The 22,328-nt window shown below is 34.3% G+C and overlaps 2 protein-coding genes across 2 annotated transcripts in view; both read right to left on the bottom strand.

The window, feature by feature from the left end:
• Nucleotides 1-11,392, bottom strand: part of LOC128990381 (uncharacterized) — a 43,716-nt gene extending 32,324 nt beyond the window's left edge. Inside the window, exon 1 of the mRNA XM_054412732.1 lies at nt 11,336-11,392. Coding sequence (XP_054268707.1) covers nt 11,336-11,344 — 9 coding nt within the window. The 5' untranslated portion in view covers nt 11,345-11,392. The remainder of the gene's footprint in view (nt 1-11,335) is intronic.
• Nucleotides 11,393-14,994: 3,602 nt separating this feature from the next.
• On the bottom strand, nt 14,995-22,249 carry LOC128990436 (uncharacterized). Its single transcript, XM_054412802.1, has 2 exons — nt 21,877-22,249; nt 14,995-15,458 (listed from the first exon to the last, which is right to left on the bottom strand). Exons 1-2 carry the CDS (start codon nt 22,234-22,236, stop codon nt 15,036-15,038), a joined length of 783 nt encoding a protein of 260 aa, XP_054268777.1. The 5' UTR covers nt 22,237-22,249; the 3' UTR covers nt 14,995-15,035.
• Nucleotides 22,250-22,328: the final 79 nt, after the last annotated feature.

Genomic DNA, 22,328 nt, shown 5'->3' with positions numbered 1-22,328 from the left:
TAGTTTTAAAAATCTCAATTAAGTAAACTAATAACTATGGCTATATGTGTTTAATATTAAAAATTGTGTATATTATAAGCTTGATTGTGATCAACCAATAACTCACTACACGTTCTAAAGATGTTCAGTTTTTTTTTTTTAATTCTTTGGCTCAAAATGGAGTTAAAAATTCAATTAAAAAGAAGCAAAATAGTAACTTCATCCAGCACTAACATCTTACTGTGTGTATTAACATAACCGCATTTTATTCATTCCAACGACTTTGAGATGCAAATTATTAAACACCTGTGCTTAGTCAAACTAGATGCCCATGTGGGTAGGTGTGAAGGTTCATAAACCACAGGTTGCAAGCAAACTTGAGGCCGATGGGAGGAGAAATGGCGGCAAAACACCGGCTAGCTTCTCGGACCTGGACATTACATCTACATGACCCCTACAAGTACTCCGGCTACAACCATGCATTATATCTGACGATTGGAGAGAGGACATTGCTATCAAGGGACATCACATGGTAGAATGGCGGGGTTACAAAAGTGAGTAAAATTTATCAATTTTCAAGAAGTCAGGAGTGAAATTACCACTCGCACCCCCACAATTAGGTAACACCCTGACGAAGATTAGGTGGACGTAAAAATCATATGTCACATCTTGCCATCATACCTGAGTAAGTTGAGACGGTAGTAATATTTTTCTCAACAGTTCTCTATAGGATCAATTTAAACTTTGGACCTGAAATCTACTGCAGTGGAACTTCGATAACAAGCCACCCTTGATAACAAGTCTAATTTTCAAATCCCCTTGAATATATTTGACCGTTTATCACATATTATTGCCAAACTCAATAAGAAGTCAACCTTAATAACAAGTCTTATTTAATATTTTGTATTTTATTTTGAATTGTATGTAATCTAAATAATATAATAATCCCCATGAGAGTCTTGATATCGAGGTTCTACATATGTTGTTTGAAATATTGCTTGTATTTTAGTCACAAAATCAGACCATTTTCACTACCACTCAAATGAATGGCTTGTTATCCATAATCTTATAACACCAAACTGTGACGTGGATTAGAACACGATGATTAGTGGTTAGAACACGATGATTAGTGGTTAGAACACGGTGATTTAGTGGTTAGAACACGATGATTTAGTGGTTAGAACACGATGATTTAGTGGTTCGAACACGGTGATTTAGTGTTTAGAACACGGCGATTTAGTGTTTAGAACACGATGATTAGTGGTTAGAACACGGTGATTTAGTGTTTAGAACACGGCGATTTAGTGGTTAGAACACGATGATTAGTGGTTAGAACACGATGATTTAGTGGTTAGAACACGGTGATTTAGTGTTTAGAACACGGCGATTTAGTGGTTAGAACACGATGATTAGTGGTTAGAACACGATGATTAGTGGTTAGAACACGATGATTAGTGGTTAGAACACGAGAACCACTTTTTCTGAAGCTCCGGGTTTAAACCTCACTAAACGCCAATAACATTTAGCTAAACCCTCGAACCCAGTTTTCCAAAGCACGCCTTTAACTTAAGGTCTAACTAATTAATGCAGGTAGTCTCTTAGGCTCAAGAAACTTTTTCTGTATTGGAGATTTTTCTCCACTGAACGCTATACGTCTAAACACATTAGAATAATTTAAAACATGCAGTGCCAATTTCAAAAATCTACTTACTGCATTTCACCCAACTCTTCAATCAGTCAATTTGTAATAGGCGTATTGTAATTCCCTAAAATTTTCTCAATACTCTATTTGTTTAAGTAATTCATCTTTGCTAATTCAATTGCAGTTCCCCAGTGTGATCCGTAGATCCAATTGTTCCGCAACTTAGATGCGGAAAGTAAATCATTGTTGTAGACAACAGACGATTGGTCTCGGAGGTCAGGTTTAGCAGAGCATGGAAATCAATGCAATTGTATACAAGACAGACAAACAGACAGACAACAAAGACGCTATAGATGCAATGTCCGACGATTAAGTAGAAATCCTGGTTGCACATTTTACCTTTCAAGATGCAAACGTTGCCTAAAACCTAAAACTGGGGTGATCTGTTTCGATACATTCCACGGATATTAGAACAGAAACGGTATGGATCATAAACATAAAACTATAACGGCTCGAAAGTAAACATTACTGTATATAAATTTAATTGTCAAAAAAAGTTCCAACCATTTGAAACGGGTATAAGTATAAGATTCAGACCAGTGACGTAATTTGTTTTTGTTTATGATCCATACAGTTCCTGTTCTAATATCAGTGCAACATTCTGGATGAGGAAAAACGTTTTTCCGGGACAAGCTGGTATTGTGGTTTAAGTGCGAGTCTAATATCCTTGCGGCACGGATTCAAATCCCGCCGATCACTAATAGTTTTAGCTTTGTGACATAACCGTGGCACAGTGGTTTGGGACCTATTATAAATTCCGAATTAATTATTTGGATAACAAAAAAATTCTGAAAGGAGAAGGGTGCTCTATCTGTTTTTGAAGAACTCCCTTCACCAATTGTCGTATTTAATTTAATTAATGTATTTAATTCTGACCCTAATTACAGTTCAGAATTGATTATATCGTGTGGCTAGAAAATGATTGCTATAAAAATCAAGCTTGTACTTTACTACAGCTATTCAGTAACAGTGTGTGTGTGTGTGTGTGTGTGTGTGAGTGTAATTGACTGTCTCTTTAAATAATGATATTCATCTCTTTTGGAACACTACCTTTCGAAGATATTTCGTAGATTTGCATTCTAACAAAACGCAATTACTTGTAACAAGTTAGTGTATTAAATTACGAAAATTTGCCTTTCGATCGGAACTATTTTCGATCTATGCATTTCTGAGAAATGTCACTCATCGGTGTAAATGTTGTTGTTTTCTTCTGGGAAAAGCCTTAAAGCTTTTTGAAATTTGCAGGTTTACCAAAGATGATTGGCCTGACCCGAAAATCGGTAGTTCAGTGCATACGGTATAGAAAATACTGTATAGAAAATGCATAACCTAATTTTGTATATATATATATATATATATATATATATATATATATATATATATATATCTCACAAAAAAATAAACGTGTGGGCGTTTGTCAGAGCACTTTACACTTTACTTCGTAAAATTATTAAATTATTGATGATAGATTCATTAAATTAACAACAAACACATATAACCTGTGAATGCTTTACAAATGCATTAATAAATTACACATCTCATTCAAAGCCCTATATAAGAGCATAAAGTATTTTAATATTCGGAGCATTTTTTCTGCTGTTAGAAATTTAAACGGGCGACTGAAACTAGTGTGGTTTCAGTTTTTAATTGATTTTACCCCTCTAAAGCTGCGCAACAGAACACATTCATGATATAAAGCCCACAAACAAAACTAGAGCTCTATAGCCTAGTTTCACAAAACTACATAATTAAAAGAAAACGTCTATTCGTGAGACTAGACGCACTAACTGAAATGATTCTAACCTTTACGAACACTTGGACCTTTCTGCGGAAAGATCACTGATGTCTCGATAAGAAAAGGAGTTATTATGGTTAATATCGGAGGATAAAGCCACATTTTGGTCGTCCCTCATCTATAATAACATCCGATTTCTGATAACTTAATATGCGTTCTACGTTGTCTAGTGATGAAGTTATCTACATGAGGAAGAAGATGAATGTTCCAAAGTTTTCAGCAACAAACAGTGCAAATTGAATAATTTCACACTACTAGTTATACTCACAATTCCGCGGCGATCGTAAAAAAATGTTTAGGAATTGTTTAATTTGATTCATAAATCGTTTCACAAATGATTTCATTTATTAAAGGTCCCAGTGAGTTATAAAATAGTTTCAAGTACTATCATAGATAAGAGTTTGTTCTATAGTTTTAACCATTTAACACACCGTAAAATATGGCTAAATAGGCTTACAAAACGCGTTTACTGCGTTTGTTGTTAAATGCGACATTTCAAACGTTACTAACACGAGGATGTATACAGACTCTAGATTTTATACAGTAATACAGTTTACAATGATAAGTCTACTTGGACTAATTCAAAGTAGATACATCTTTTCACTTTGTTTAAAAGTCTTAAAGGAAGTTTGTTAACACAGTACTTCCAATAATACAGCATTTAATTCCAGTAGCTACCCAATTTTCATATCCAGCAAGATACATTGGAAGTAGTATACTAGTATACTTTACGTGTGTCTAAACTTCGTTTTGCTGACAATTCTTCCTAAAAGAATTTCGTCAAGACAAGTTTTTTTAATTGCAATATCACTCCAGCAGCTATCAAAATGTTTACATTCAGCACTGCTTTTACTATATTATCAAAGCTTTTTCTAACAAGTCTCCCTGAAATTCAGTCAATTTATTCTTCCAAAAATATTCAGTGGCCAACCAACTCTTTAGTGATCTTCTTAGAGGGACCATTGGAATAAGCACATGGTTGAACTATGAACATAAATTAAACTGTGTTTTAACATTTTCCGAAAATTTTCCCAGAAGCCATTTCCTGACCTACTTCAGTTCCGTGATCACGAGCACGACGTCACGCGTTCAAGACACGACATCACGCGACTCCGCGGCCTCCGCTGTCAACTGTCTGCGGAGCAAATTATGGGCTGCTACAGAAACAGCTGATCTTTAGTGGATTGGGAGATAATAGAACATCCTAAACATGCTAAAACCACAGATTAATCATTAAAGGGGCCCTCTTATCCGGACACATTTCAACCGGAGATTTATTAACCGGACTGCACTTTGCTTGACACCACTTTAACCGGACAATTTGTATTAGGACCTCAATTAAGCAGACTGGATCGGCAGAAATGGGGGGATACTGAACGAATTTTTGAGTGGAAAAGATTTGAGACCACGTGTTTTAAGTATTATATATTTCGGGTGATTCAGAGAACGTTGGTTTAATCGGTAACCCCGCTATCCAGACTGGCCTCGTTCCTGAGGAGTCCGGAGAAGAGGGAGTCTACTGTAACATGATTAGAATATGATACTATATTCATATTACTCACTTCCTTGATTGAAAATATGCTCAAGACTGGGCTACTTAACCTTACCCATTGTCAATCTTGTAATATTTTCAAATCACCATAGTTTCAAGGCTTGGGATGCCTCATTATCAAATCGTTCGTAGAAATAGTTCAAAGATTTCAATCGAAAACACTGAGAAAGATTTTACAAGCACCTTGGTTTGTCACAAATAAAGTTATTCATCCAGATACAAAATTACCCTATGTTAGAGAATAAATAAAAAAACGAAGCGAAAAATATCAAAGAAAATTAGAAAGCCATCCAAATTTCCTGGCAGTTAACCTCCTCGATAATAGTGAAGCTACATATAGGCTCAAAAGAGTTAATCCAATATACCTTCCAAATCGTTTTTAGTTAAACTTTTTAAAAGTTTTTTTATGTTAGTGCACTTGATGGAGTCCAACCCATGTTAAAATGGTTATGAAATTTACTTATTGTTCTAGTATAGAATAGATTGTAAATAAATACTTGTTAAAAACAAAAAAAATATTCTCTGGTGAAAAAATGTCCTCGACATAAATACAATTTGACACATCAGCACACGCAGCGATTGGCATCCTTCAGAATAGAATCTTGAATTTGTATTATTTGGCCGACCAATGCATTAAAAGTGTACTGTTTGCGCGTGACTGAAGGTTTTAGGCTACGTGTGCGCTATGTATTTGTGTATTTTTTTAACATTGGTGAAGACTTTAACATTCACTGTATTTAATTTTAAGAGGCTCTTAATCGACACTGCCACAGAGTTGATTGAAACTAACCAAATATATGAAGAATATATTATGTGCCATGTAATAACAGCTATACCAGTGTTATATTAAACTATTGCACCTGTTGCTCGAATTCGAGCAATTGCTAAATATTAAAGGCGTTTTTTTAACGAATAACAGTCACAATTTCCGTTGACTTAAAATAGTCCACTCAAAGATATCAATCACTCCACTCCAGTTATCGAAACCGAAAACGAACTCAATCTGAAAACGAACACTCTTGATTGTATCGTGTGTTTACTATGAACAGCTGTAATTAATACAAATTATTCGTCTCTTTAAGTAAACAAATCTTTTCTTCATAAGAAATACGTTGGGATTTTGATGGCCTGTGGGACAAAGCCCGAAGACTTTTATTACAGGAATTTGTGAAAGGGGGCACACAAAAAATACTTAATTTTGACACCACGTTTGTAAAAATCCATCAATTATTAACGGAGGAGTAGTGTTTCGTAGAAATCGCCTTCACGTATTATATATAAGGATACGTAAAATCATGTAAAATATATTAATCTCCTCAGCAAAGCACAATTAAAGCGATTAGTTTAAAATGAAAACACACGCTATTAGAAGGCTTAAAGTGCATCCTAGTTGCTCTAACCCAGACAAACACCACTCAAAACCTCCACATCATTCTGATTACGCCGAGGAATATTCAAATGTCAATCCGCACGTGTAATTTCATCCGATTTTATATCTGTTGCACAAACCGAGATAATCTCGATCAGCTGACAACTCGCATTGAAGACGTCAGAATTCAAGACACGAAGCACTTTCCCCTGGTGAGAATGCGTTTCTTGCCTTCCATCGACACGCCCGACGGCCCAAGCAAAGGTCACTATGGGCTGCACTCCAGCGGCTATGGACCATCACAATGTCAGATGGGCTGACCTGATTCGGCATCCTTGGCATGAAGACTCCACCCAAACTTCTGGTTTTGTCTTGCCCGAGGTGTGATGCAACATGATTGTTCGTGAGTTCTGGCTCATGGAACTGGCCATTGATGCGTCAGCTAGGTCCCAGTCTAAAATTGGGTATCTTTGAAGTTACTACGTTTGGGGGAGGTTTAATGATTTAGTTTACCATTAAAATAAACAGTTGTAGAGCAAGGGTTTCAATGTAGATTTATTTCTTAATTTTGGCGAAAGCTTTTAATATTGATACTAGACATTCCGTCGATATGTTAAAGCTGTCACCAGTTTGTAAATCAAAATCGTCGTTGTTGATGTGAGCCACCGACAGATTGTGCTGATCTAAATTACTAATTTCAGTTGAATACAACAACTTTTTACCAAGTTAAACTAGTGGAGTAACTTATTGTGAGCTATGGCAACTGTTATGACCCATCAACTATGTCAGGATAAAATGTATCCAATATTCAATGAAAACCATTAATTTACATTGGATATTGACTAAATATCAAAACATTTAAAATGTTAAAATGTATCTTTAGGTTTTACTAGAATTAATTTGAGGTGCTTCAGATAGAATATGAGAACAGCTGGCCATCAATGCAATCCAGATATGTTCTACACCTTGGAACTTTCTGGAGCAACGATTTAGCTTATATTATTTTTTATATAAGACTGATTACATAACACAGATTATGTTAAAATACACAAGAAAGTTTGTTGATTATTTGCCTCAAATGATTTAGGCTGTTTACGTTTTTACTAGTTTTAAACTATGAATAGGATATATGTGAATTTAAGATTAAGTTCTTCAAAGGTTCTAACTATACTGTACATTGTCACGAGCATTCTATTTGGTTTCTGTCACGTCAAAAATGTGAAACCACATGGTCTATCCTAAATCATAAATATGAATCAGATTATCATATAAAAACGAATAGATGGCGTACATATACTAATCACATTTGATTCAGTTAGCCCCACGAAATCATCATTGGAGAGTGCATTCTTCCATGGTCTTATCTTTGAGGCTATTATAATTTACACAATAGAGCACATTTTACAATAAAAACTCTTTAAGAAAATGTCAATCATTTACGAATATAAACAATAATTGTGCCTAATATTTTCAAAAGCTATTTATAAAAACCATTAGACCTAGATCTAAATTCTACAAAAATAGATCCTTTGTGAAGGATTTGTTAAAAGCAGACGACTGAAGAATACAAACTAACTGGTCAGTTTGTTATGGCCCTGGTCGGCTTCCAGGTTAGTGTATTCAGAAACAATGAAGACACTTCCAACCCTGGACACTTCATCAAGACGAGTTCTCTCCTCTTGGACATCTTCCGACTGAATCTCTCCATCTCTGTCAGCCTTATCAGGAGTTGGGCATCTGAATACCTCAGCTATCCTGACAAAGATTACAGAACTCGACTAGATGACTTTGACCCAAACTTAATAGTCACATTTGGAACCTTATAAAAGTAATTAGAAAGTATAATTAGCCTTTTCCTTTAGAATAATATTTAGATTGGGGCTTACTACAATTATGAACATCATCGGTTTGAAAACCTTTATAAAAATATTGTTACCCTGTAGTTCAAACTAGCTTAAGTTTAGCTTGATGGTCTCATTTACTCTCGTAACTTATGTTTTGGTGTGAACTGTGTTTGAACAATGCTAGAAGATACTTGGAAGACTATATACAAACTCACAATAGCTCGAAGATTTTCCGTGAGTAACAAAGGTCATCGCCTCGGCCGGGCGTCAGGCGTGGCCACGATAAAAACAAAAGTGCTGACGAAATTAATCGCTTCTGCATGACTTCCGTGTGTTCAACAATGCAACATTGGGCGATGCTGCGGCGCAACTTCAATACGCTTTGGTATAGCCTCCTCTAGACGGCCAGATCCAGACCTTTTAGTTTCAAATAATCAAACAATTCTTTATAAAATAATCGTAATAGGCTATTATTCTAAGGTACAGGAGATATAAATTATGCTAAGACGTAAAATTGATTGATCCAACAACAAATCAATACATACAACAGTTATAAGTACTCGTACTTGTTTAAATGGATATTTAAACAATATTTTTCCTATCAAAATTCTCTTTGTTAGCTAGTGTTGACAGTGGTCAATACTAGCTCATGTTCTTCGAGTTAACTTTTAATGTTTATTGTTATTTCATTTCATAAGAAAGTATAAAGTATAAAGTATTTGTTCATTGTTCAACTTTTGAACATATTATAAATTAAATAAAGAAAAAAAAGGTTTCATCGCACTATTATGTTTTTAGCTGTTTTACATACGTTAATTGGTGGCTGAAAGTTACGTTTTGCTGGCCATGCCAGCTGTCATCGTTATTTGGGGACCTAGCAGGTTTTAACATCCCTAGAGCCGAAAAAACAGCTGCCCACTTACTTTCTTAAACATGAATGCATATTAAATACACAAACATCCATAGCATTGCAATAGAATTGTTTTATTGTTATCGCTGCCTAGCAACTATTTATTATTATTTTTGCTGATGCCTCAAATTATTTCTTCACATAACCTTAAAGTTGTAGTTGTGTTGTCTATCAGTGTGCGTTATATTGTGGTGAATACTAAATAATGGTTTTACAGCTCTCGATCATAAAAACTATCTCGAGCCAGCAAAACCTCATTTTCGGCTCTAAGTACGAAATATATTATTTCCTACAGTCACCTGACAAAGTGGGCTTCATTGCACTGATTATAGTACAGAAAGTTGCTGCATTTACTTACATTTTCCACACACTTTTTTGCCGCACTCCAGTATTCCAACCAAACAACACAAAGTAGCGTGCTTTTATTGTGCATGTAATCCGTGTACGCTTGAAAATAAGTTGGGGACACTTACTATGACTACGATTAGCTGGTGCAGCGTTTCCAATATCGTTCAATGTTTGTATTTAACCTAACCTAAACACGTGTTGTACAGTGTTGACAGTGTTTGAAAGACAATTTGATGGTAACTGTAGGAAAAATATAATGTGTAACACGAGTGCAAAGTTCCTTTGATGCACTCGAGAAACATGTGTAAACATTTCTCTCAAGTGCAGCAAAGTGCCACTTCGCACACTTGTTACACAAACAACTATATTGTATACACACGACAATTCGTGTTTGTCCGATTGTTAACAAATTAAAATTAACGATTTTATCAAAACAATAGTTGCATCAAACGTAATTATGGTTAATGCATTATCATGGTAACTTATGGACCAATAACTATGCAACTTATGCAACCCTAACCTTATCCGATATATGACACATCAAAGCGTAGTCGGCACAACTATTGACTATAAATAAACCTGTGTTAACTGAAGTCATGCCTATACGCAAAATGTGCACTTCTGTTCTGTTTATGAATAACCATTATTGAAGTTACTTCGAGTTCTTCCAAGTCGTTATTAAACGACGGTTTAACTACAGTGGCTAAAGAGGGAGGGGGTTAGGGGTTTGACCCACCTCAAGAAAATGAAACGTGATTTTTTGTACAGTAAAATTATTTTTTCATCAATTAAAAAAATTGTTTTATATGTCTCTAAATATCCTAAAAACGCAAGTTTACAGGTGTAATGATTAAAAAATCTCTAAACAGATTTGTCTGAAACTATTTGTATCATTATTATATTCTTTACTTACTACAAACATAAAAAATCCTCTACGTATTGTCAAACCCCTGATCTTGACACTATCATATTTTGTTATAGCATCATTATATTATAGCCCAATGATTAATGTCATCTTACAACAATTTACAGGTATCTGAGCTTACAGAATTCCAAAGAAATTCAGGGACCTTCTGCAAAAGACTCCATGAACTATACTGAGTTAACCCTTTCATTACTCCAGAGGGTTTTCCGCAGTGGTGTTTGCTTCTTTTACACTCATAACTTATTGAACTAGAATTTAACCCGTTAATTATTCAGCTAACGCTCATTGTCTCCAGATTTGTTGCAGTGTTAATCCTTTTTTACACTTCCATCCCATTTATGCCTTCCTAGGACTCAACCCGTTAATTATCCAGCTAATAATAAATTTCCCTAGATGTTTAAGCAGTGTGGATCCTTCCCTTCCTTTTACATTTCTAACGACTTTACCAGTTTACCAAAGAACTTAACCCGTTCATTATCTCAGCTAACCCTAAATTAATTCAGATTTTGTCAGCAGAGTGGATCCTATCTTTTACACTTCCAAAACCTTTACCTAAAACTTAATTCAATAATTATTTAGCTAACCCTAATGACTCCACAGTTTGTAATTGTAGATCCTATCTTTGCACTTCTAAAACCATTACTAAGGACTTCACCCGTTACTTATTTTGCTAACCCACAATGACTCCAGAGTTTTTAAGCAGTGTGGATACTTTCTTTTACCCTCCCAACATATTCTCCTAGAGCTCAACCCATTAATTCAAAGGGTTTCCTGTATTCCTGTTATACTACCAACATATTTACCTACATCTCAACCCTTAATAACCCAGCTAACCCCCAATTACTCCACAGGTTATCCCGAAAGATTTCAATTTCTTTTACACTTCCTCCACCTCCATTTCCTTCACTCACCTTGATCATGTCCAGTGTCCAGGGTCCAGGGTCCTAGGTGGTCGATGGTCGATGACGTTCTGTCTCTACTCTCCATCCTCCTCCTCGGTCTGAGCACTCTCCCCTCCCCCCCCCCCTCCAAGGTCATGGTCTCTCCTTATCACTTCGGCGCCGGAGTGTCTGGGTGGAAGGTTTCCTCTCAACAATAGAACTCCCCCATTGTCTGTCATATGACGTTATCACACGTTTTAAATGACGATTCATTTTAGATTTTGACAACTAAACCCCACTTTTATAAAATCATCTATATAGGGAGAAAATAAGCCATTACCATAGGTCTCACGGTTAGACCTAGACCCGGGACCGATTTGCTTTTTCGTTTTGGATACAAATTGTTGTTTATCATTTTTCAACCCCCCAAAAACACAATGTATAATTCATTTAAAACTTATTTTGTACATAGCTTAATAGAACAAATATTTGTTTAAACTGAAACGTAGTAGTACGTCTAATAGTCACTCAAAAAATCCAGAAATCTCGAAATTTAAAATTACACTTTAGTTTACTTATTTAGGGATATATTTTGATCAAATCTGGCAAATTGGTTTTTTATATTAAGTTATAAACATTTCAATAAAAATCACGTACCTTTTATTACCTTCCCTGTAGAAGAAAAACTTTACTCAATAAAATTCATAATATTTAAATAGAAAATAACTTTGACAATTAATTTTAAGGGAATTTAGCAAAAGTCCAACCAGGTGAATTCACTACTTCTGTAGGTTTTATATATTTTATTAAAACCCGTACTCTATGCGTTTTCTTGTTTTTTCCCCTACCTACTTTATTTGTATATCAACCCACACGCTTCCATTTGTTTCTCCCACTTCATCATATTTTAAATCCCACTTTCTCTCTGGCTTTGTTGTCAAAGTACCATTGATTTTATCCCACGCTACAATATTTAAATTCTCTCCTGGTACAGTTTCTTTAAACTCCTTACATGTCACACTTTGTTATTCATAATTTGCCTTATCCTAAGTTGAAACCAATCCTACACTTTTATAACACAATTTTTATTTCACACAATATATATCACATACTTATCACACAATTTCATTCAACATCATACCCCTACTTTACTTTTGTTGTCATTCGAAATTCTTCTTTTCCATAAAATTGTCTGTGTTGCTAAATGGGTATGGCCGATGCTCACTTAAAACTAAAAAAAATATTCAATCCCCTGCAATGGTGATTTTTGACTCAGATGCCATTTTTTGTCATTTGACTCAAATAATTAGGCATTCTAAGATAATGACGACGATAGTAAAAATAACAGAAAATTCCCTTACTGGAAAACTGAACAATCTTACAAGTTTCTGTTTATAATGTCCACACCATCCCATGTTTCATAAACATACTCCATTATATTAATGCAATATTCGTACTGACGATCCAAATGAAATCTGCAAAAAAACAATCAAAGTGGCAGGTGTTCCTGTCGCCCTACGATTACACAATCTGCAGAACAGTTCCACCATGTTTTGCTGGATTGACGTAAAAAGGTTAATCTAATGATTGAAGGAAGGTTTAAAAAAATCAAGAGGTGTTAAAGATAGTCCATCATTAAAAACCTACATTTCCTGACTTTGATTCAATATGGTTCAAAATTGCGTATTGTTTACACAGAAACGACGTAAGAAAAAAAATACCCCCGCCGTAGCAAACCTGCCGACTAAGCGAATTTTAATTTGTTTGAATTGATTTTTAATTAAATCTATTTCAATAACATTAGGTTTACCGAGTACCTAGGATTGATGCTACAAGGAAACTAATAAAATGAGTTTTTTAGTAAAATATTAATAGTTTAGTATAAAATAAAAAATTCCAAGTTTGATCAAAATATATCCATGAACAAGCAAACAACAACAATTTACAATATTCTCCATAAGAATAACATGATAATTTTAAAATTACAATATTTTGAATTTTTTTCCGTTACCAATATCCGTACAAAAACAATTTGATATACTACATCTTTTTTTGTCTAGAGAGAAATTAAGAAATTTTGAACATTGAGGGTCAAAAATGGTGTCTGTGGTTTGACCTATGACACCGCGCTAGGTATCTTGTTCGTGTCACCTACCGCATAGTCTTAGAATGTTTGGAATCACAATTACAGTTTATCTGAGTGGCCTCATCTTTATTTCCTCCAGCCCTTCAGCGCTGCTACTTTATAATCACGAGCGTGGTCAAAATCTGCTTAAACCTTGAACTTTCGTATCCAGGCCGATTGTTGGACAAGGGGCGTGGCTTAGTGGACACGAATAGATTAACTCCTCCATGGACAATGCACTTCAGTACCTATCTAGAATACAGTAAATTTTACGTACTAGAGAACCCCGTAATTGTATTACGGTATCTATGCGTCAAAACTTGTGTCTCGGGAATTCACCAGTTAAAAGGAAAATGTGTCAATAATTAATAATTTAGAAACCGAGGTAGGTACTGGAATATGACATATACTGCAAAGTAAACGCACGTTTGGAAAGTGGATGTTTTTGCCGTCTGCCTCACGTTGCACACGGCAGTGATTGGCAGGAGCAGATTATGTCGCACCGATGACAATATAATCATCTCATGTTTGCATAATGTTGGCCACACTTTCTACCATCGACAGGACGTGATCCATGTCGCATAATACCCATTGCGACACGTTTTATTACTTTTGATACACCGTGGCGGTGTTAACACTTCTTTACTCCGTGTCATGTGTCACTGCGCCAGCAAACGTTGCTCGTCGACTTTGAACAGTGCAAGTAGACTACTTTATCCGTTGTATTATTGTATATGTATAGGTTATCCTGTTTGGGACCTTATCAAAAAGAGGGCCGCCACTCACAATGCGCTGTGGTAGTTAGGTTAGGTTAGTGTTGAATGACAAACATCTTTCTAAACCCCTGAAAAAGGTTACCAATAGAAAAAGACGTCTTTGTAAATTTGATTACAGTATTTAACAAAATTACTGCACAAGCCCACATTGATTTCTGTGAATGTTACCTTGTTTGTCAACATGAAAAACGTTCCAGGGAGTGGATAAACTCCTGTCGTTTTCAAGTTAAAATCTATATATTTATAATAGGCAAGCATCTTTCTTTGAAATATTTTTTCTCAGCTCGTGTGCATCGCAGGGAAAATCTACGCATACTGTTAGAAATATATTTTCCTGTAGATGTGCAGAATCCCTTTTAAAATTAAAATAAGCTAAAAAGCAAAAAAAATGAAAGTTTTATATATGTATATAAAATTAAGGGCCATAGATTTGTCTACGGTGGGGCATTGCGTAAAGAAATATTCAAGATTTTATTTATTAATATTATTTATTGTTTTGAATATCGTTAACAATAATCAAATCCATATAAACTAAATGCATTATTTGTAGGTAAATGAAAACTGAATGATAGGAAGTTATACAATAGCAAAGTAAATTTTGTTCTAATTCCTTAGTGTCATCTATTGTGGTTAGTCATAGTTTGTGTGAACAACTAAAGGGCAGTTAGTGACCAGGGCTTTGGAGAGAACATCTAAAGTTGGTGGGTGTTGATGGTCTTGCTTCAAGTTCTTGATTCTGTGATTGCTCGGTATGTCTTCATGACGAACTGTTAGAGGTGCTTAATATTGGGATCATCAACTGTGGTATTTTACTGAGAGTGGTGCACAGTTAGTTATTACCATCCAAAGCTTTGAGTCTCTCCTCGGTAATGATGTTTTGAAATTTACTTTGCAGTAAAATAAAACTTCTCTCAGGGAGTTGTCGCAACTGGCACGCTATGTGTTGGCCAAATTTGTCATATTGGTCTTCAGTATCTTCACTGGTCAGGTTGGCTAAAGAGTGCAATTTATCCACTACACTTTCAAATCTAGTGGGGGTTTCTGTACTACCCTGCATCTTCAATACCTTCCGTGGTGATTCCATAGAGGTGGATGAACGTTTTGTAGAATGCAACTGTGAATTAGACACAAGGGTGGTGGGACTTGACGGGTGTGTAGGTGGTTCCACTATTTGTGCATTGCTCTTTACCGAAATGTCGTCATTGTCTGTAGATTCATGTCCCTCTTCATCCATAAGTAGCTGCAGGATTTCCTAAAAACAAGAGGCACTTTGGTTAGTTTTAACGCTTAAAAATGTGCAATATATTACAATTAGCAATATTTGTCAATTTCCTACCTAATTTCATTAACCCTTAATTACAGGTACCTGACACAAAGTGCAAGTTGGATGAAATCCAAAAGTGGTTCGAGACTATCCTGCATCTTATTTCCCCGCAGCTGTGGTGATTTGAATGGCTAGCATTTTAGAATTAAATGGTCTCCTGATTTTACATCGATGTTTAAACTACAAGGGAACTACAGTACTGTATTGTGTTCTTTGTTATTGATGGCAGTGCCGATGACAGCACAGTGTTTAAGAACTCTACTTTAAATATAGCAATCAAACAAAACCTCCTGAATTGGCCACAAGATGGACTTTGTGTAGCAGATGACGTGTTTTTTCTGACACCATTGTGTTGAAACCATTTTCAAACAGAGGACTGACAGTATAAAAGCCTCAATTAACGAGTATCCCGAGAAAGACGTGTTGTTGAAAATGCATTTTGTATTTTGGCTAGTAGGTTTCGTGTTTTTATTTAAAAAAAATCCTATACCAGTCAATGTGGACACAACAGAAACTCTAGTGAATTCAGTTTGTGCTATCCACTACTGGATCAGACGTCTTCGTCTTCCAAAACTTATATCCCTTTAGGTTCTGTAGATGAGGGAGGAAGTCTTGAATGTAGAACACAGGAATTTTAACTCCCGGAACTTGGCAGGAAATATCAGATTTGATGGCGCATGCCGCCAGTACTCGTCAAATGATTGTGGTCACGCTGGGCAGGGAGTACCCGCAACGGTACATGGATCAGTACATGGTGAGATTTTCTGTTCCGTGTCAGATGAAGTAGATTGGTATAAAATCGAATCAAATATCTTTACTGTGCACATAAAATCTGTATACAGGGAAACAGTATGTGTTAATTTGTTCGGAAACTTAAAAATCTTTGATAGAGTAGAGAGCTCGTTCTACTAGTAGGCGTTTGACCACTCTCCAAAATTTGTCGGTGTCTTCCTCCACTTTCTTTAAGAGGTTCAGGAAGCACGTTAAAGAACCTGAACCTGACACTACTGTACTGTAAAAGAGTTGCCTTTCAAAGAATTTTCTCCTGTGAGTGTGATTAGTAATTTTTTTAGTGTTCATTCATTCCAACTTTTATGATCTCATGTCAGTAACTGAGCTCATAACTGATTCAGCTTATTATGTGGTTTAATGCTAATAGTCTTTGTCTTGATAAGAATAAAACTCAAAATCTATTGTGTAGTCTTAAAAACATTTCAGTAGAGTCACCGAACGTAACCAATGAAAATTTCATTACAGTTCTAGGAATAAAAATTGATAAATGTTTAAGCTGGTCTCCTCAGATAGATTTTAGTTTGTGCAAGATTGTCCAGAGTAATCTGTTTGCTTAGAAATCTTATGGGTGGTGTACCTGAAACCTACATAGGGGTAGCCTACTTTGCATTTTTCCAATCCATAGTTAGCTACGGCTTGATTCTTTGGGGAAATAGTAGTCACATAAGTGAAGTGTTACTACTCCAGAAGAAGGTAGTAAGAATTATAAACAAAGCTCCAATTGAAGAGCATTACAAGATATTGTTCAGAAGAAATAGAATTTTGACTGTAATAAATCTGTAGGCCTACATATTTATGTGTTTACTTAGGGTTTAAAAAAATATTAATTCCCATGTATATAGGTTTAATATCATTCACACAACACACGTAATCAGTTCCTTTTAGACGTGCCTTATCGTAGGTTAAGTAAATGTAAAAATAGTTACCATGATATTTCATTAAGATTGTTTAATAAGTTCAGCATCAATGCCAAAGAATTAGACCAATGCCGTTTTAAAAAAGAGCTCAGGACTGGTTACTTTTACATCTTTTTTATGACATAGAAGAATATTTTAAGGTTGACGAAGTTAACTTTTAATGTCCTCACATTTCCACATTCTTTTTTATGTGTAAGCCTGTATAAGTATAGCCTATTTTGACTCGTTTTGAGGCTTGTTTTGTTTTCTCTGAAAATAGCTGTTTAGGCTGTTTATGTAATAGCTGAATTTACTTGACTTTTGTCTTCTATTGCATTTCTTGTAAATGTTGAAGGACAACAAAACTTTTCTGATTTCTGCGCGTACCTAGTCATTTGATGAAGGGACATGGTAACACCATGATGGTGTTAATTTGTGTTGATATGATATTTTAGTTGCTAAGTTAACCTAGAAACCCAATTTGTCTCCTCAAAAATGAGTTGTATGGCTACCACCAGAACAGAGCTAAATAATTCGTGATTTCACGACCATCACGGGGTTTTTCACGAGCAAAATAGCTTTATCGATTGTACTGTGTTATGGTCGTGAAAATAAATTTAAATGTTACAATTTTGTTTAATTGCAACACAAATCTCTCTAATACAGTACAATTAATTGAAGGATATAAAAAATTAGATTTTGAACCAAGTTTACATTCACATCAAGTCCTGTGGAATATTGTAAGAATAAGAGAAGTGGAATGAAAACCTAAATAAACAATATAGTGATTCTCGATAATTGAAAATTCCAGACCGTAGTCCCTGACCATGCAGATGGTTTTATATAATATATATATATATATATATACACACACACACGCACACACACATATATATATATATATACGTATATGTTATATTTAATATAACATGTATATGGTGTTATATTAAATATAACATATATATGGTGTTATATATTATCGTTCATGATTTGGATGATCAAAAATATAAAAAAATTGATATATGATAATATTTTAATGTTTTATAGACACAAGAAGGACGCATCTGTAAAAAAACATAATATAAAGGTATATTTCATATATCGGGAACGTTTGTTTGGAGTTATACAAACCTCAAGAGATTTTTTATTTTTGCAATTTTTTTAGAAAGACCAAATTTACCAAAGGCTTAGTGAGCTGTCTATTGCAAAATGACCCTAAAACTAAATGTATTTACAGCAAAAAATAGTTATAAAAATAACGTGCGTTGTGTTTGTGACGGAATTTCGTTCAAGATGGTATATCAATAAACAAAATACCAAATATATTGCGTTAACGTGGAGATTTTATGAAACTTTAAATGTCAATAGATAAAAAAAGAAACCTTTAGATAAAAAAATTATAAAGTGCTTTTCTTGATAACGTGCATTTTTTAATTTTCACTCTATACAGTAATAGATAAGTGAGTGAGTTGAAACCCTGCAATGGAACTAGTAAGCGTAAGGGTAAAACCATAAAACCTATAATTATTTGTAAAAGCCTATAATGAATGTTCACCGAATGAACCAAACGAATGTACCAAATGAAAGATATTTTCCTGTAGATGTGCAGAATCTTTTAATAAATTAAAATAGGCTCAAAATTAAGCACAAAAAATTAGTTTTTTTAATAAAAAATTGACATGGGCCTTATGTATTGCCATGTTGGTGACAACAAGATATAAACAGAAAATCAAAACAAATTTAAGAAATTTCAATCACATGTTTTATTTATAGCGTGGGTTGAAATTATAATGCAGTTTGCACAGTACATACTTGTGGCCGAGTTTTCGACCACCACGGGGCGAGCTCTCGTCTTATATCCCTACTATTATAAAACACTTTTAACACAACACACGTAATCAGTTCCTTTTAGACGTGCCTTATCGTAGGTTAAGTAAATGTAAAAATAGTTACCATGATATTTCATTAAGATTGTTTAATAAGTTCAGCATCAATGCCAAAGAATTAGACCAATGCCGTTTTAAAAAAGAGCTCAGGACTGGTTACTTTTACATCTTTTTTATGACATAGAAGAATATTTTAAGGTTGACGAAGTTAACTTTTAATGTCCTCACATTTCCACATTCTTTTTTATGTGTAAGCCTGTATAAGTATAGCCTATTTTGACTCGTTTTGAGGCTTGTTTTGTTTTCTCTGAAAATAGCTGTTTAGGCTGTTTATGTAATAGCTGAATTTACTTGACTTTTGTCTTCTATTGCATTTCTTGTAAATGTTGAAGGACAACAAAACTTTTCTGATTTCTGCGCGTACCTAGTCATTTGATGAAGGGACATGGTAACACCATGATGGTGTTAATTTGTGTTGATATGATATTTTAGTTGCTAAGTTAACCTAGAAACCCAATTTGTCTCCTCAAAAATGAGTTGTATGGCTACCACCAGAACAGAGCTAAATAATTCGTGATTTCACGACCATCACGGGGTTTTTCACGAGCAAAATAGCTTTATCGATTGTACTGTGTTATGGTCGTGAAAATAAATTTAAATGTTACAATTTTGTTTAATTGCAACACAAATCTCTCTAATACAGTACAATTAATTGAAGGATATAAAAAATTAGATTTTGAACCAAGTTTACATTCACATCAAGTCCTGTGGAATATTGTAAGAATAAGAGAAGTGGAATGAAAACCTAAATAAACAATATAGTGATTCTCGATAATTGAAAATTCCAGACCGTAGTCCCTGACCATGCAGATGGTTTTATATAATATATATATATATATATACACACACACACACGCACACACACATATATATATATATACGTATATGTTATATTTAATATAACATGTATATGGTGTTATATTAAATATAACATATATATGGTGTTATATATTATCGTTCATGATTTGGATGATCAAAAATATAAAAAATTGATATATGATAATATTTTAATGTTTTATAGACACAAGAAGGACGCATCTGTAAAAAAACATAATATAAAGGTATATTTCATATATCGGGAACGTTTGTTTGGAGTTATACAAACCTCAAGAGATTTTTTATTTTTGCAATTTTTTTAGAAAGACCAAATTTACCAAAGGCTTAGTGAGCTGTCTATTGCAAAATGACCCTAAAACTAAATGTATTTACAGCAAAAAATAGTTATAAAAATAACGTGCGTTGTGTTTGTGACGGAATTTCGTTCAAGATGGTATATCAATAAACAAAATACCAAATATATTGCGTTAACGTGGAGATTTTATGAAACTTTAAATGTCAATAGATAAAAAAAGAAACCTTTAGATAAAAAAATTATAAAGTGCTTTTCTTGATAACGTGCATTTTTTAATTTTCACTCTATACAGTAATAGATAAGTGAGTGAGTTGAAACCCTGCAATGGAACTAGTAAGCGTAAGGGTAAAACCATAAAACCTATAATTATTTGTAAAAGCCTATAATGAATGTTCACCGAATGAACCAAACGAATGTACCAAATGAAAGATATTTTCCTGTAGATGTGCAGAATCTTTTAATAAATTAAAATAGGCTCAAAATTAAGCACAAAAAATTAGTTTTTTTAATAAAAAATTAACATGGGCCTTATGTATTGCCATGTTGGTGACAACAAGATATAAACAGAAAATCAAAACAAATTTAAGAAATTTCAATCACATGTTTTATTTATAGCGTGGGTTGAAATTATAATGCAGTTTGCACAGTACATACTTGTGGCCGAGTTTTCGACCACCACGGGGCGAGCTCTCGTCTTATATCCCTACTATTATAAAACACTTTTGCAAAACTAATGAAAGCTAGCCTGACCATACTATTGGACCGAATTATTGCGGTTGGTACCAAATGAAAGATATTTTTCTGTAGATGTGCAGATTCCCTTTTTAATTAAAATAGGCTCAAAAATAAACACACAAAATTAATTTGAAATAATTTAAAAAAAATTACATCGGTTGCCACAGATGGTGACAAAATATAAACAGAAAATCAAAACAAATGGAAAAATTCCAATCACATGTTTTATTTACACTGTACTGTGGGGTGAAAATTAAGAAGTTTGCACAATACATACTTAAATATTAGTTGTTAATTTCAGTAAAGTAAAACTGCAACCAAACAATTTAAAAATAATTTCTAATACCTAACTGTAATGGTTCTGTAATATAACATAGGCCTATTAATCATTATTGTGAGTTGAAATTAGGAATCATGTAAAGATGTAAATTTGTTTTTGTAGAATTATTATATAAGTGTAGTCATGTATGTGTTATTGCCAGTAATGATTCGTCTGTATTATAGTGAATTTACAATTATTGGGAGTTTAGTAATCATATAAATTTGTTTTTGTAGATTCATTAACTGATGTGATACGTTTGGGGTAGACTTCCATAATATCTGTTGGCACAAACAACCGAATGAAAATATCGATCAATATATCGATTTTTCGATATACCGTATCGTTAGGTTAGTTAGGTAAGGTTAATCTAACCAAACGATATATCGAATGAAATAATCGACCAATCGATATTTTCGTTCGGCTGTTTGTGCCAACGGATACGGAAGTCTACCCTGTGTTTGTTATTGGTGTAGTAAAATTAACTAACCAATTTCAAAAAAATAATTCATTTTGGCCTACTTACCATAGTTGATGAGGAATCCCTGCCAGTGACAGCTCCATGCCAGAGTACTTCTGCTGTCGAGAACCACACAAGCTTTGGCTTGTAAATTTTACTTGTACCAGCATCACTTTCTTGAGATTTCTTTATTTTGCTGAGTTCCTTTCTGTATGTGTCTCTTAAACTTTTTACCTTCTTTTTTACCTGCTCAACTGTAGCAGGCATTCCAACATCATCGAGGTTTTGCAGCAACTCACTGTATGCTGCTTCTTTTACGCTCCTATTAAGATAATCCTTTGCAGTAACGTCCCACAAGCACGGATAGTCTTGGAACAAATTTAAAAAATCTATAATTTGTTTCCCCGACCACTTAAGTTCAGCCATTTTTATGATGAAAACAACCCGATAAACAGAATAACTAAATCAAAATAAGCACACATCAACAACGTGTTGAATTGATCATCGTCGCTGCCACG

This window comes from Macrosteles quadrilineatus, unplaced genomic scaffold, assembly GCF_028750875.1.
Source record: "Macrosteles quadrilineatus isolate MER2022 unplaced genomic scaffold, UCM_ALF_1.0 Scaffold_1__1_contigs__length_201487025, whole genome shotgun sequence".
Classification (NCBI taxonomy): domain Eukaryota; kingdom Metazoa; phylum Arthropoda; class Insecta; order Hemiptera; family Cicadellidae; genus Macrosteles; species Macrosteles quadrilineatus.
Note: the sequence above shows the minus strand (reverse complement) of the source record. Positions and strands in the feature narration are given on the sequence as shown.

Bases quoted from the DNA above. Each gene is read 5' to 3' on its own strand.
- LOC128990436 (XM_054412802.1), bottom strand. From the start codon at position 22,236: ATGGCTGAACTTAAGTGGTCGGGGAAACAAATTATAGATTTTTTAAAT. The intron at 15,459-21,876 runs GTAAGTAGGCCA...TCTTGTTTTTAG, and splicing joins GGGATTCCTCATCAACTATG to GAAATCCTGCAGCTACTTAT.